The sequence below is a fragment of the Pseudophryne corroboree genome, chromosome 7 (assembly GCF_028390025.1).
Source record: "Pseudophryne corroboree isolate aPseCor3 chromosome 7, aPseCor3.hap2, whole genome shotgun sequence".
NCBI classification, from domain to species: Eukaryota; Metazoa; Chordata; class Amphibia; order Anura; family Myobatrachidae; genus Pseudophryne; species Pseudophryne corroboree.
Genome location: NC_086450.1, coordinates 442,831,324 through 442,848,182, shown reverse-complemented (window position 1 = coordinate 442,848,182; position 16,859 = coordinate 442,831,324). Strand labels below are relative to the sequence as shown.

The following is a 16,859-nucleotide window of genomic DNA, read 5'->3' as shown; positions in this document are numbered from 1 at the left end:
GTTACATATGACCCACTTGTATTTTGTTTGGCCCAACACTGTTTTGGGCATGAAATACACTGGCAAAGCGGGCACACACACCATATTTTCCATTTTGAATAAGTAGCTGTAGTTTTGCAAGGGTTAACCAGTCTTGGGCCACAAATTTGACACCTGAAATCAACAAAGGGTGGTCAGTTACATATGACCCACTTGTATTTTCCTTGGCCCAACGCTGTTTTGGGCATGAAATACACTGGCAAAGTGGGCACACACACCATGATTTGCTATTTTCAATAAGTAGCTGTAGTTTTGCAAGGGTTAACCAGTCTTGGGCCACAAATTTGACACCTGAAATCAACAGAGGGTGGTCACTTACATATGACCCACTTGTATTTTGCTTGGCCCAACACTGTTTTTGGCATGAAATACACTGGCAAAGTGGGCACAGACACCATTTTATAAATTGCCATTTTGAATAAGTAGCTGTAGTTTTGCAAGGGTTAACTAGTCTTGGGCCACAAATTTGACCCCTGAAATCAACAGAGGGTGGTCACTTACATATGACCCACTTGTATTTTGCTTGGCCCAACGCTGTTTTTGGCATGAAATACACTGGCAAAGTGGGCACAAACACCATTTTATAAATTGCCATTTTAAATAAGTAGCTGTAGTTTTGCAAGGGTTAACTAGTCTTGGGCCACAAATTTGACCCCTGAAATCAACAGAGAGTGGTCACTTGCATGTGACCCACTTGTATTTTGCCTGGCCCAATGCTGTTTTGGGCATGAAATACACTGGCAAAGTGGGCACACACACCATGTTTTGCTATTTTGAATAAGTAGCTGTAGTTTTGCAAGGGTTAACTAGTCTTGGGCCACAAATTTGACCCCTGAAATCAACAGAGAGTGGTCACTTGCATGTGACCCACTTGTATTTTGCCTGGCCCAACGCTGTTTTGGGCATGAAATACACTGGCAAAGTGGGCACACACACCATATTTTCCATTTTGAATAAGTAGCTGTAGTTTTGCAAGGGTTAACTAGTCTTGGGCCACAAATTTGACCCCTGAAATCAACAGAGAGTGGTCACTTGCATGTGACCCACTTGTATTTTGCCTGGCCCAATGCTGTTTTGGGCATGAAATACACTGGCAAAGTGGGCACACACACCATGTTTTGCTATTTTGAATAAGTAGCTGTAGTTTTGCAAGGGTTAACTAGTCTTGGGCCACAAATTTGACCCCTGAAATCAACAGAGAGTGGTCACTTGCATGTGACCCACTTGTATTTTGCCTGGCCCAACGCTGTTTTGGGCATGAAATACACTGGCAAAGTGGGCACACACACCATATTTTCCATTTTGAATAAGTAGCTGTAGTTTTGCAAGGGTTAACCAGTCTTGGGCCACAAATTTGACACCTGAAATCAACAGAGGGTGGTCAGTTACATATGACCCACTTGTATTTTGCTTGGCCTAATGCTGTTTTGGGCATGAAATACACTGGCAAAGTGGGCACACACACCATGTTTTGCTATTTTGAATAAGTAGCTGTAGTTTTGCAAGGGTTAACTAATCTTGGGCCACAAATTTGACCCCTGAAATCAACAGAGAGTGGTCACTTGCATGTGACCCACTTGTATTTTGCCTGGCCCAACGCTGTTTTGGGCATGAAATACACTGGCAAAGTGGGCACACACACCATATTTTCCATTTTGAATAAGTAGCTGTAGTTTTGCAAGGGTTAACCAGTCTTGGGCCACAAATTTGACACCTGAAATCAACAGAGGGTGGTCAGTTACATATGACCCACTTGTATTTTGCTTGGCCTAATGCTGTTTTGGGCATGAAATACACTGGCAAAGCGTGCACACACACCCTATTTTCCATTTTGAATAAGTAGCTGTAGTTTTGCAAGGGTTAACCAGTCTTGGGCCACAAATTTGACCCCTGAAATCAACAGAGAGTGGTCACTTGCATGTGACCCACTTGTATTTTGCCTGGCCCAACGCTGTTTTGGGCATGAAATACACTGGCATAGTGGGCACACACACCATATTTTCCATTTTGAATAAGTAGCTGTAGTTTTGCAAGGGTTAACCAGTCTTGGGCCACAAATTTGACACCTGAAATCAACAGAGGGTGGTCAGTTACATATGACCCACTTGTATTTTGCTTGGCCCAATGCGGTTTTGGGCATGAAATACACTGGCAAAGTGGGCACAAACACCATTTTATAAATTGCCATTTTGAATAAGTAGCTGTAGTTTTGCAAGGGTTAATTAGTCTTGGGCCACAAATTTGACCCCTGAAATCAACAGAGAGTGGTCACTTGCATGTGACCCACTTGTATTTTGCCTGGCCCAACGCTGTTTTGGGCATGAAATACACTGGCATAGTGGGCACACACACCATATTTTCCATTTTGAATAAGTAGCTGTAGTTTTACAAGGGTTAACCAGTCTTGGGCCACAAATTTGACACCTGAAATCAACAGAGGGTGGTCAGTTACATATGACCCACTTGTATTTTGCTTGGCCCAATGCGGTTTTGGGCATGAAGTACACTGGCAAAGTGGGCACAAACACCATTTTATAAATTGCCATTTTGAATAAGTAGCTGTAGTTTTGCAAGGGTTAATTAGTCTTGGGCCACAAATTTGACACCTGAAATCAACAAAGCGTAGTCACTTACATATGACCCACTTGTATTTTGCTTGGCCCAACGCTGTTTTGGGCATGAAATACACTGGCAAAGTGTGCCCACACACCATATTTTACCATTTTGAATAAGTAGCTATAGTTTTGCAAGAGTTAACTAGTCTTGGGACACAATTGTGAGACCTGCAATCAACAGAATGTGGTCACTTACATATCACCCACTTGTATTCTGCTTGGCCCAACATTGATTTGTGAATGAATTACGCTGGGAAAGTAGGCACAACCACCATATTATGATTTACCATTTTGAATATGTAGCTGTAGTTTTGCAAGGGTTAACTAGTCTTGGGCGACATATTTGATACCAGAAATCAAGGGTTAGATTAGCTCCTTATCGCACAGGGGAGTCATAGAGAGTCTATGTTGCGTTAAAGTTGTCTGAAGTCAGCTCTTATCCTTGCTTGAAGGAAGCTATACTCAGCAGGATTGGGGTGACGGGTCCCAGCAAAGCCCAAGAATATTATGAGTTGCAGCTGAACCCATCTGAGCCTCCAGTGGTCAAACTGGCATAATTGGCCAAACTGAGTAAAACCTGGTTACAGATAAAAACTCTTCTCAGTGGGTAGTGGAAGTGATGGCTCTAGACCAGGCTATACGGGTATCAGACCGTGGTGTAAAACACTGGGCCTTTGCAGGCTGACCCCAGACAATTGAGGAGCTAGCAGTGGTGATTGAGAGGTACCTGACCCTGGGAAATTTTAATAAAGCCAAGCAAGGGTTACAGCCAGTACATAAGCCCAATACCCAGATCCCCATTGTTAAACCAAACAGCCCGTCTCCAGTCATATGTTTTGATTGCAGAGAGCCCAGTCATGCACAGCGGTACTTCCTAAAGCAGGGTGAGCTAGTGGATTGCAGCTCAGGGAAAACAGTACAACCTGTATTCAGTATGGCGCCTGGAATTATTTCCCCAGCTGAAACTACCATTTCATCTGATGGTACAGATTGAAGGCTGGGATATCTGGGCCTTGGTTGATACTGGCAATGAATTATCTATCATCTCTGCTAACCTGGTTCTTCCCGGGTCTGGCCAGGTTGTGCTTCTGGTAAAGATGCTATGTATACTTGGTGACATAGAAGAATGCCCATGAGTGCACCTGCCGGTGGTGATTAAAGTAAGACCAGTAAAAATGGTAGTCACAGTAGCTTCCAAACCTCTTTATCCACTAATCCTGGGCCAGGACTTCCCACTGTTGCAGGAGTTTGTTACCTGGCATGACATTGGCAGACAGACAAAGGTTAAGCTGTCGCAGGGGCCAAGATCTACTGGAAGCCAAGGTTGTATGACTGTAAACCCCTCTCTTGCCAGTGAGATTGAGACACATTAGTCCCCCATTTGCGAAAGAGTGTCTTTGCAGGACTTTAGGCGAGATCAACATAACGATGGCAACTTGTCTAATACTTTTTAAAATGTGGTAGTGGTAAATGGTAAGGTAAACTCTGCTTTACCACCTGGAGGTGTACCTTACTTTATGTGAAAAACATTTTTTTTTTTACCTTGTAACTTATTTGCAAGGTAAAAGGGTAGACCAGTTGCTGATTCCCCGAAAACACGAGCAGCTGGTACTGAGGGCGGCTCACATGCATTTATGGGGTGGCCATTTAGGGGAGAGGAAAACTCTCCAGCTATGTTTCTCCTGGCCAGGCATTCATGCTGCAGTAAAAGAATATTGTCAGGAATGCCCAGTGTACTAAAAGAATGCACCCCAGACAGAATTTAGGGCGACCTTGGTTTTCCTGACTATAATTTCCATGCCTATTCAGCCAATTTTTATAGATCTGATAGGGCCAGTAGAAAAATCGGATCATGGGCATCAGTATATATTGGTGACGGTGGACTACTCCACCGGGTACCCGGAGGCCATACCACTATGTAACATGAAATCTAGCACTATTGTCCAGGAGTTCTTGATGCTGTATACCCGTCTAGGAATACCAATAGAGGTCCTGACCGACTAAGGTACCCCTTTTGTGTCTAAATTAATGAAATACCTGTGTCGCCTGTTAAAGGTGGATAGAATTACCATTTCGGTTTACCACCCGCAGACAGACGGCTTGGTTGAATGCTTTAACAGAACCCTTATGCAGATGATGAAAAGGGCAGTGTCACAGGAGAAGCGAGATTAGGACCTACTCTTACCTTAGCTAATGTTGGCAGTTTGAGAGGTACCCCAAGCCTCTTTTTTTATTATTATTATTATTATTATTATTATTATCCTTTATTTATATAGAGACTTTATATAGAGACTGTATGGGGTTTAGACCCTTCAAACTCCTCTATGGTAGACAACGCAGAGGGATACTAGATCTATTAAAAGATGGGTGGGAGCAGCAATTGTCCCAAGGGGATGCGGTTAAGATCCCGCCGGACGGAATCCCGGCGGTTGAAATACTGACGCCGGAACCCCGACCGGCACAATCCCGACATATTCTGCCTCCGTGGGTGTCCACGACACCCATAGAGGGAGAATATAAAAGTGTGCTGAGCATAGCAAAGCACCGTGCCTGCAGCGTGGCGAGCAAAGCGAGCCCACAATGGGCTGCGTTCTGCTCGCCACCCCTGTCGGGATTGTGTGGTCGAAATTCCGGCGTCAGTATTTCGACCGCCGGGATCCCATCCTGCGGGATTTAGTACTGATCCCGTCCCAAGAGCCTAACATCGTTCAGTTTGTGTCCCAATTATATGGCTGTCTAAGGCAAATTGCGCCACTTCTGACCAAGCATATGGCAAGAGCTCAACAGGATCTAAAACGCAGTCATGGCGTTACTGCTGTCAACCGGACTCTCAATAGGGGCAACAAGGTACTGATACTTGTGTCTAGGTACGGCAGGAAGGTAGAAGGAAAGAGGTAAAAGTCTACCATGTGAATTTGTTGAAGCCTTGGAAAGTGCCAGTCATCCCTCTTTAGTGGCCATGAAAACCCCAGAATGTCAGGTGCCTACTGAAGTAACTGAGTCCTAGCCAGAAACAAGAAGTGGTAAACTTAGTAGCACAGTACCAGGTTGTGTTCTCTGCCCTCCTGGGGAAAACTCAAATCATACAGCATGACAATGTTACTCCACCCAGGGGGGTGATAAAACAAAGGCAATATTGTATATCTGAGGCCCAACAGGCAGCAGTAAAACGGGAACTGGAAGTGATGCGGCGCTTGGGGGTCACAGAGTAGTCAAACAGTGAATGGAATAATCCCATTTTTTTTTAGAGCCCAAGCTTTTTGGAGCTTTGAGATTCTGTAATGACTTCAGAAAGTTAAATAAAGTTCCTCGGTTTGATTCCTATCCTATGCCCCGGGTTTATGAACTTAGCAATAAGCCTGTATCTAACTACGCTAGATTTACTGAAGGGGTACTGGCAAATTCCTCTGATGGAAGCTGCCAAAGCAACAACAGCCTTCTCTACCACAGTGGGTTTGTTCCAGTCGCACCTTCCAAAGGTGGATGCAGTGTTACAGTCTCTACAGGCACAAGGGTTCACAGCTAACCTGGAGAAGTGTGCCATCATATCTGTGGAGGCAAAGTATCTGGGGTATATTGTATGCCAAGGGTAAGTTAAACCTCAACCTGGCAAGGTGGAAGCAGTCTTCACATGGCCTAAGCTAAAATGTATGTCGCAACTCAGGATATTCTTTGGTCTGGTGGGCTATTATCGTAGGTTCAGGGGTGGAACTTGCAGCGGTGCAACCGGCAGGGCCCCTCCACGATGAAGGGGCCCACAGCCGGAGGCACTACAATGAGTGAGACTGACTCATTACATGCCACCTGCCGGCGCGCTGCAAGCCGCCGCTTCCCCTTAACAGAATGAGGCTGAGCTGCAGTCTGGCCAGAGGGGGAGGAGGATGCAGTGGAGGAGTCTGGAGAAGGAGAAGGGGCCATCTTCCCCTCTCATTCACGGGCAGCCCAGCTGTTTCTTTTTGCTACCGGAGCCGGAGCATCACGTGACCATGCGGCTAAACTGTAGAGTTAGTGCAGCAGCATTCCTTGTAAAGGCGGTAAGGCAGCTGTGTGTTTATTTATTTTTATTTTATTATACATTTTTCTAATTGTACATTTCATCCTGCAAACTCAGAATCGCGGACCTCGAAGAGGCGGAGCCTACATTGAGGGGGCGGAGATTGGGAGGTGGTGGTCTCTCTGCAAATAGTAATGGTGACTGTGCAGTGACATATAACATACAGCACAGCATAGAGTGACCCCACTAAGGCAGCCAGGCACAGGGTCATGTGTGGTCACCCAGGGTGCATGTGCTGCTGCTGGCTGCATGATGCATAGTGTGGACATCTGTCTCCATGGGCCTTGTGTATCCTTGTACAAAGGAATTGTCCCATTTTTATACAGTGAGAAGTCTTCTGAGTTTTTGTGGGAGTTGGATACAATTGGCCGACAGTTATCATATTGATATTCATTATGTCGACATAAAGAACTGTCAACAAACAGTCCCTTGTGATATAGCAGTTTCGTACTTTATACCGGTGACAGCAGTGCCTTTTTCTGGATCACATTGCATTGGCGATGTCTCAGCAGTGTTCTGGTGAGTATTTTCCCCATTATCCCTAATCCCTAAACCTTTCCCTAGTAGCTAACCTTAACCTTTACCCCTCCCCACAGCCTAACCCTAGCCACCACCCCAGTGCCTCCCCCCTCCCCCCCAGCAGCCTAACCCTAAAACTTTACCGTAGTGCCTACTATATTGGCGTTATGTGTAAAAGAAGCTCTACTGTGTGGCGTAATGTGTATAAGGAGCTCTACTGTGTGGCTTAACCTGTATAAGGGGTATTACTGTGTGGTGTAACATCTATAAGAAGCACCACTGTGTGGCGTAACGTGTATAAGGAGCACTATTGTGTGGCGTAAAGTGTATAAGGACCATTACAGTGTGTTGTAACGTGTATAAGGAGCTCTACTGTGTTGCGTAACATGTATAAGGAACAGTACTGGGTGGAGTAACGTGTATCAGGAGCACTACTGTGTGGTATAACGTATATTAAGATACTACTGTGTGGTATAACGTATATTAAGATACTACTGTGTGGCGTAACATGTATAAGAGGCACTACTGTGTGTTGTAATGTGTATAAGAACTACTGTGTGGCGTAACGTGTAGAAGGAGCTCTACTATGTGGCGTAATGCGTATAAGAAGCAGTACTGTGTGGCATAACGTGTTTCAGGAGCACTACTGTGTGGCGTAACGTGTAGAAGGAGCTCTACTATGTGGCGTAATGCGTATAAGAAGCAATACTGTGTGGCATAACGTGTTTCAGGAGCAGTACTGTGTAGCGTAATGTATATAAGGAGTACTACTGTTCAGTGTAATGTAATGTAAATCAGTGTAATGTAATGAGGTTGCACTACTGTGTGGCATAATTTGAATTGGTGGTACTATTGTGTGCCCACACCCCTTTTCAATGAGACCATGCCCTATTTTTTGACACACGTTTTGGATCTTGGGCGGGCTGGGGCAACGCATTTTGTTGCACCTCGGCCCACCATGGTCTTGTTCCGCCACTGCGTAGGTGCATGCGCGAATTTGCCACAGGGCAGCATCATTCACTGAATGTCTGAGGAAACAGTCCCCAGACAAGATCTAATCACAGATGTGCTAAATGTAGCACATCTACAATCATGTACTCTGACATGCGGGTGGATGCCCAGCACAGGGCTGGTCCGCCCTGCATGACTGGCCCTAGCCCCCCCCCATCCCCCTCGCACAGGTACAAAACCATTGCACGGTGTCGATGATTTTGTACCTGATGAGTAACTCCCTGCAAACGAAGCTCCTGCACGCTGGCAGTCCGCTACTCGCCACATCCCGGGTCGCAGAGTCTGTGTGTAACACCACGCAGATGCCTCGGGCCACCCCCCAACGGTCCAGACAGGCCTCCGTTGTCCGGACCGTGGTTCTAAAGCCGGTGGCATGCCCCTTCCCACCACATGACCGCCTCTGCCTGTCAATCAGGCAGAGGCGATCGAAGCCCTGAGATGCTGATAGAATCTCACTGGGCTCCCGGATTGCGCACTCCACAAAGTAATTCAGACTGCGATCGCTGCTGCTGCAATGATGCAGTCTGAATTACCCCCTAGGCCCGCAGAGACTACATTGCAGAATTTAAGAAAAGCTTTATGCGCAGAGACTGTATTGATAGGCTCCTGATTCCAGGTGTCAAATTTGTGGCCCAAGACTAGTTAACCCTTGCAAAACTACAGCTACTTATTCAAAATAGCAATTTATAAAATGGTGTTTATGCCCACTTTGCCAGTGTATTTCATGCCCAAAACAGCGTTGGGCCAAACAAAATACAAGTGGGTCATATGTAAGTGACCACCCTCTGCTGATTTCAGGGGTCAAATTTGTGGCCCAAGACTAGTTAACCCTTGCTAAACTACAGCTACTTATTCAAAATGGCAAAATATGGTGTGTGTGCCCACTTTGCCAGTGTATTTCATGCCCAAAACAGCGTTGGGCCAGGCAAAATACAAGTGGGTCACATGCAAGTGACCACTCTCTGTTGATTTCAGGTGTCAAATTTGTGGCCCAAGACTAGTTAACCCTTGCAAAACTACAGCTACTTATTCAAAATGGCAAAATATGGTGTGTGTGCCCACTTTGCCAGTGTATTTCATGCCCAAAACAGCATTGGGCCAAGCAAAATACAAGTGGGTGATATGTAAGTGACCACCCTCTGTTGATTTCAGGGGTAAAATTTGTGGCCCAAGACTAGTTAACCCTTGCAAAACTACAGCTACTTATTCAAAATGGCAAAATATGGTGTGTGTGCCCACTTTGCCAGTGTATTTCATGCCCAAAACAGCATTGGGCCAAGCAAAATACAAGTGGGTGATATGTAAGTGACCACCCTCTGTTGATTTCAGGGGTAAAATTTGTGGCCCAAGACTAGTTAACCCTTGCAAAACTACAGCTACTTATTCAAAATGGCAAAATATGGTGTGTGTGCCCATTTTGCCAGTGTATTTCAAGCCCAAAACAGCGTTGGGCCAAACAAAATACAAGTGGGTGATATGTAAGTGACCACCCTCTGTTGATTTCAGGGGTAAAATTTGTGGCCCAAAACTATTTAACCCTTGCAAAACTACAGCTACTTATTCAAAATATCAAAATATGGTGTGTGCCCACTTTGCCAGTGTATTTCATGCCCAAAACAGCGTTGGGCCAAACAAAATACAAATGAGTGATATGTAAGTGACCACCCTCTATTGATTTCAGGTGTCAAATTTGTGGCCCAAGACTAGTTAACCCTTGCAAAACTACAGCTACTTATTCAAAATGGCAAAATATGGTGTGTGTGCCCACTTTGCCAGTGTATTTCATGCCCAAAACAGCGTTGGGCCAAACAAAATACAAGTGGGTGATATGTAAGTGACCACCCTCTGCTGATTTCAGGGGTCAAATTTGTGGCCCAAGACTAGTTAACCCTTGCAAAACTACAGCTACTTATTCAAAATGGCAAAATATGGTGTGTGTGCCCACTTTGCCAGTGTATTTCATGCCCAAAACAGCATTGGGCCAGGCAAAATACAAGTGGGTCACATGCAAGTGACCACTCTCTGTTGATTTCAGGTGTCAAATTTGTGGCCCAAGACTAGTTAACCCTTGCAAAACTACAGCTACTTATTCAAAATAGCAATTTATAAAATGGTGTTTATGCCCACTTTGCCAGTGTATTTCATGCCCAAAACAGCATTGGGCCAAGCAAAATACAAGTGGGTGATATGTAAGTGACCACCCTCTGTTGATTTCAGGGGTAAAATTTGTGGCCCAAGACTAGTTAACCCTTGCAAAACTACAGCTACTTATTCAAAATGGCAAAATATGGTGTGTGTGCCCATTTTGCCAGTGTATTTCATGCCCAAAACAGCGTTGGGCCAAACAAAATACAAGTGGGTGATATGTAAGTGACCACCCTCTGCTGATTTCAGGGGTCAAATTTGTGGCCCAAGACTAGTTAACCCTTGCAAAACTACAGCTACTTATTCAAAATGGCAAAATATGGTGTGTGTGCCCGCTTTGCCAGTGTATTTCATGCCCAAAACAGCGTTGGGCCAAGCAAAATACAACTGCGTCATATGTAAGTGACCACCCTCTGTTGTTTTTGGGGGTCAAATTTGTGGCCCAAGACTAGTTAACCCTTGCTAAACTACAGCTACTTATTCAAAATGGCAAAATATGGTGTGTGTGCCCACTTTGCCAGTGTATTTCATGCCCAAAACAGCGTTGGGCCAAGCAAAATACAAGTGGGTCATATGTAACTGATCACCCTTTGTTGATTTCAGGTGTCAAATTTGTGGCCCAAGACTAGTTAACCCTTGCAAAACTACAGCTACTTATTGAAAATGGCAAAATATGGTGTGTGTGCCCACTTTGCCAGTGTATTTCATGCCCAAAACAGCGTTGGGCCAAGCAAAATACAACTGCGTCATATGTAAGTGACCACCCTCTGTTGTTTTTGGGGGTCAAATTTGTGGCCCAAGACTAGTTAACCCTTGCTAAACTACAGCTACTTATTCAAAATGGCAAAATATGGTGTGTGCCCACTTTGCCAGTATATTTCATGCTCAAAACAGCGTTGGGCCAGGCAAAATACAACTGCGTCATATATAAGTGACCACCCTCTGTTGTTTTTGGGGGTCAAATTTGTGGCCCAAGACTAGTTAACCCTTGCTAAACTACAGCTACTTATTCAAAATGGCAAAATATGGTGTGTGTGCCCACTTTGCCAGTATATTTCATGCCCAAAAGAGCGTTGGGCCAAGCAAAATACAACTGCGACACATGTAAGTGACCACCCTCTGTTGATTTCAGGTGTCAGATTTGTGGCCCAAGACTGGTTAACCCTTGCAAAACTACAGCTACTTATTCAAAATGGTAAAATATGGTGTGTGTGCCCACTTTGCCAGTGTATTTCATGCCCGAAACAGCGTTGGGCCAAACAAAATACAAGTGGGTGATATGTAAGTGACCACCCTCTGCTGATTTCAGGGGTCAAATTTGTGGCCCAAGACTAGTTAACCCTTGCAAAACTACAGCTGCTTATTCAAAATGGCAAAATATGGTGTGTGTGCCCACTTTGCCAGTGTATTGTATGCCCAAAACAGCGTTGGGCCAAGCAAAATACAAGTGGGTCATATGTAAGTGACCACCCTCTGTTGATTTCAGGGGTCAAATTTGTGGCCCAAGACTAGTTAACCCTTGCAAAACTACAGCTACTTATTCAAAATGGCAATTTATAAAATGGTGTCTGTGCCCACTTTGCCAGTGTATTTCATGCCCAAAACAGCGTTGGGCCAAGCAAAATACAAGTGGGTCATATGTAAGTGACCACCCTCTGTTGATTTCAGTTGTCAAATTTGTGGCCCAAGACTGGTTAACCCTTGCAAAACTACAGCTACTTATTCAAAATAGCAAATCATGGTGTGTGTGCCCACTTTGCCAGTGTATTTCATGCCCAAAACAGCGTTGAGCCAGGAAAAATACAAGTGGGTCACATGCAAGTGACCACCCTCTGTTGTTTTTGCGGGTCAAATGTGTGGCCCAAGACTGGTTAACCCTTGCAAAACTACAGCTACTTATTCAAAATGGTAAGATATGGTGTGTGTGCCCACTTTGCCAGTGTACTGTATTTCATGCCCAAAACAGCGTTGGGCCAAGCAAAATACAACTGCGTCATATGTAAGTGACCACCCTCTGTTGATTTCAGGTGTCAGATTTGTGGCCCAAGACTGGTTAACCCTTGCAAAACTACAGCTACTTATTCAAAATGGTAAAATATGGTGTGTGTGCCCACTTTGCCAGTGTATTTCATGCCCAAAACAGCGTTGGGCCAGGCAAAATACAACTGCGTCATATGTAAGTGACCACCCTCTGTTGTTTTTGGGGGTCAAATTTGTGGCCCAAGACTAGTTAACCCTTGCTAAACTACAGCTACTTATTCAAAATGGCAAAATATGGTGTGTGTGCCCATTTTGCCAGTGTATTTCATGCCCAAAACAGCGTTGGGCCAAGCAAAATACAACTGCGTCATATGTAAGTGACCACCCTCTGTTGATTTCAGGTGTCAGATTTGTGGCCCAAGACTGGTTAACCCTTGAAAAACTACAGCTACTTATTCAAAATGGTAAAATATGGTGTGTGTGCCCACTTTGCCAGTGTATTTCATGCCCAAAACAGCGTTGGGCCAAGCAAAATACAACTGCGTCATATGTAAGTGACCACCCTCTGTTGTTTTTGGGGGTCAAATTTGTGGCCCAAGACTAGTTAACCCTTGCTAAACTACAGCTACTTATTCAAAATGGCAAAATATGGTGTGTGCCCACTTTGCCAGTATATTTCATGCTCAAAACAGCGTTGGGCCAGGCAAATTACAACTGCGTCATATATAAGTGACCACCCTCTGTTGTTTTTGGGGGTCAAATTTGTGGCCCAAGACTAGTTAACCCTTGCTAAACTACAGCTACTTATTCAAAATGGCAAAATATGGTGTGTGTGCCCACTTTGCCAGTATATTTCATGCCCAAAACAGCATTGGGCCAAGCAAAATACAACTGCGTCACATGTAAGTGACCACCCTCTGTTGATTTCAGGTGTCAGATTTGTGGCCCAAGACTGGTTAACCCTTGCAAAACTACAGCTACTTATTCAAAATGGTAAAATATGGTGTGTGTGCCCACTTTGCCAGTGTATTTCATGCCCAAAACAGCGTTGGGCCAGGCAAAATACAAGTGGGTCACATGCAAGTGACCACTCTCTGTTGATTTCAGGTGTCAAATTTGTGGCCCAAGACTAGTTAACCCTTGCAAAACTACAGCTACTTATTCAAAATGGCAAAATATGGTGTGTGTGCCCACTTTGCCAGTGTATTTCATGCCCAAAACAGTGTTGGGCCAGGCAAAATACAAGTGGGTCACATGCAAGGGACCCTACTCTGTTGATTTCAGGTGTCAAATTTGTGACAGAAGACTCATTAACCCTTGCGAAACTGAATGATCTGAATAAGAAGCTGGAGTTCGAATAAGAAGTGAATAAGAAGCTGGAGCTTGAATAAGAAGTGAATAAGAAGCTGGCCGAATAAGAAGCTAACTTCAGCCTCGTTCAATTTATGGATTTATCAAGGCAAAACCAAGTTGGTTTTGCCTTTAAACAAATTGCAGGATTAATTCTATCGGCTATATTGCCAAAATGTCGCCGCAGGCTATTGCATCTGGGCCATGGAGTGTGATGGTATTAGACTGTCGGCAAAGCAAAAATAATCTCCAATATTCTATCTCCGCACCTCTGCCTGTTCCACCATAAGAATTTCACCTTGACCTCACTCATCTCCCAATATATAAAACCACGCTAATCCTGTATTTCTTTTTCCATATCACCCTCTTACTATTCCAACAACCCAAACATAGGAACCACCTAATGAAGGTGTAAAGCTGTATAGTAAATATAAGGTGGAGTGATGTATATGTACAGTACATTGTTTCAGCTCGCTGTAAAAGGTCTGTATGTTCTTTGTTCTCTATATAGAGCTCTGAAGTTGATCTGGGCCAATGTCCTACCTGGCACACAGTCTTGGTGTGTACTTTAATAAGTAAATACGTTCAGGAAAACGTCACTGGGCATAAAATGCTATGACATAGACCTGCGGTTATATGGTGTTTGTGAAGCTATACGTTCCAGCGTAACCTGCCACCCTTATAGATCCACAACAGCTAGGAAGCCAAAGGTTACATACATTAGCTAAATGTGGTACAATCAGTTGTTCTAAGAGTTGTCAAATGTATAAATGGCAATTACTCACTTTCTGGGCTTGTGTGATCACCTTCCGGACCACCTCCTTTATGTGAGGCTGGCCATCAATTGGTGGCTGCATATACACCGTTGCCCGGGTCACTCCTCTATAGGTAACGGTGTCCGGCCACCCCAAGTCTAGGTCAGGGATGGAGCAGTCCGATTTATCTGGCCAGTATTCCAAGGAATGCTCTACATCCTCTTGGTGGTCTCCCTCTCCCTCCTTTTCCGGCTTGTCCCCAGTTATCCAGGGGTTACAGTATTCAGGGTCAAAAGGTTCCACTCTGGACACTATCTTGGCGAGTTCCGGCTCCGACAAAAAGTCCCTGATGTTTTCCTTCTTGACCACTTCATGGAAGGCATCTTGTCCAGAGCCCACCAGAGCTTCCAGGGCCAGCCTCTGCTCCTCGCTGTAGAAGAACTCAGGCTTAGCCTCACTGGACCTCCAGTTGACATTGTTATTGTCCAGACATTGGATCTGGGAGAGGGCCATAGCTGGGGATCCTCAGGTGGGCCCCTTGTGGCTCTGCTGGAGATCCTCAGTTGAGCCCCTGTAGTGGAACTTGCTGAAGATCCTCGGATGGGTCCCAGGAGTGGACCTTGCTGAGGTTCCACAGATGGGCCCCAGGGGTGGACCTTGCTGAGGTTCCTCAGTTGGGCTCCTTTAGTGGACCTTGCTGCAGATTCTCAGTTGGGCTCCAGGACTGGACCTTGATCTATATAATAAATGAGTCCTCAGACGACAATGCCTTCTGTTGGCCAGCACGCCTGTTCCTGTACAGTGGCTCACGCTGACCCATAGTGCGGTAAATGGCCACCAGGGCTACAGCTTGTGTATCCGTGACCACCTTGACCCCTGGCAATAGAGCCCCACCTCCAGTCCCGGGTATCCCGCAGCCGCCGGTCTCTGTCCCGGGTCTCCCGCTGCTGCTCCCGGTCTGAGCTGCTGCACTCAGCTCACTGACACCAGGTAACAGCGCTGATCAGGGCTCAGCCTGGAAGCGAGGTCACGTGAGCCGGCGCCGGGCCGCCCCCACCCCAGCTCCCAGCCGCCACGTCACGTGACTGCCCGCCTGTCTGCCCTGACCTGTGTGCTGTGACTGTGCTACCCTGGGGCTCAGGCCGCAGGAGCAGCACGAGTTAGAGCGCCAGCTCTGCGGCCAAGTTCTATGATCTCCAAACACGCTTCTAGTAGGAAAACTATGTGCAGAACATAATGTCAGTTACAGTAACTATGTAACCCCCAATAAAAAAAGTACTGTTATACTACTACTGGTTATTCATCTGAGCTTTCCTTTCTGCGAAAACACCCCCACGACATTGTTGGGGTCATTCCGAGTTGATCGCTCGCTGCCGATTTTCGCAGCGCAGCGATTAGGTGAAAAAACGGCATTTCTCATACGTTCTAGAGGATGCTGGGGATGCTTCAAGAACCATGGGGTATAGACGGGATCCGCAGGACACATGGGCACACTATAAGACTTTGAATGGGTGTGAACTGGCTCCTCCCTCTATGCCCCTCCTCCAGACTCCAGTTAGATTCTGTGCCCAGTGAGACTGGATGCACACTGAGGAGCTCTCCAGAGTTTCTCAGAAAAATACTTTTATTAGTTTTGTTATTTTCAGGGAGACCTGCTGGCTATAGGCTCCCTGCATCGTGGGACTGAGGGGAGAGAAGCAGACCTACTTCTCTGAGTTCAAAGGCTCTGCTTCTTAGGCTACTGGACACCATTAGCTCCAGAGGGTACGATCACTTGGTGCGCCTAGCTGCTTGTTCCCGGAGCTGCGCCGTCACCCCCCTCACAGAGCCAGAAGACAGAAGCCGGGTGAGTATGAGAAGATCAGAAGACTTCAGTGACGGCAGAAGACGGCGTTTGAGGCACCGCGCAGCGGGCGCGCTGCGCGCCATGCTCCCACACATAACTCAGCACTGCAGGGCGCAGGGGGGGCATCATGGGCAGCATGAATACCACAAACACCACTGGCATAAGTTATAACAGTGGCCAGGCACTAGTTAAGGGACCCCCGCCAGTATAAAGATAATTTTAAGTGGGACTGAAGCGCGCCATGTAGTGGGCGGGGCTTAGCACACACAGCTCTGACCAGCGCATTTTCTCTTCACAGAAGCTGCAGAGACGCTGGCCCTGACCTCCACACTGCTGTACAAGTAACAGGGTGCAAAACGGGGCAGGGGGGCACAAGTGATTTGGTGCTAAATTATACATATAGAAAGCGTTAACAGGTCTGGGCAGTCTTGTTACTTGCTTCAGTACCGGGATAGGCGCTGGGTGTGAGCTGGCAGAACTCTCTCTGTGTCTCTCTTTCAGACTTTATTGTGGGTCTGTCTCCTATAGCCCCAGTGTTGTTGTGG

The 16,859-nt window shown here is 45.9% G+C and overlaps 2 protein-coding genes across 2 annotated transcripts in view; one reads left to right on the top strand and one right to left on the bottom strand.

The window, feature by feature from the left end:
• The window catches only part of FAM83G (family with sequence similarity 83 member G), an 81,693-nt gene extending 66,152 nt beyond the window's left edge, over positions 1–15,541 (bottom strand). The window contains exon 1 of the mRNA XM_063934936.1: positions 14,499–15,541. Within this exon, the coding sequence (XP_063791006.1) occupies positions 14,499–14,981 (483 nt within the window). The 5' untranslated portion in view covers positions 14,982–15,541. The remainder of the gene's footprint in view (positions 1–14,498) is intronic.
• Positions 1–16,859, top strand: part of SLC5A10 (solute carrier family 5 member 10) — a 167,014-nt gene that overhangs the window by 10,221 nt on the left and 139,934 nt on the right. The window lies entirely within an intron of this gene.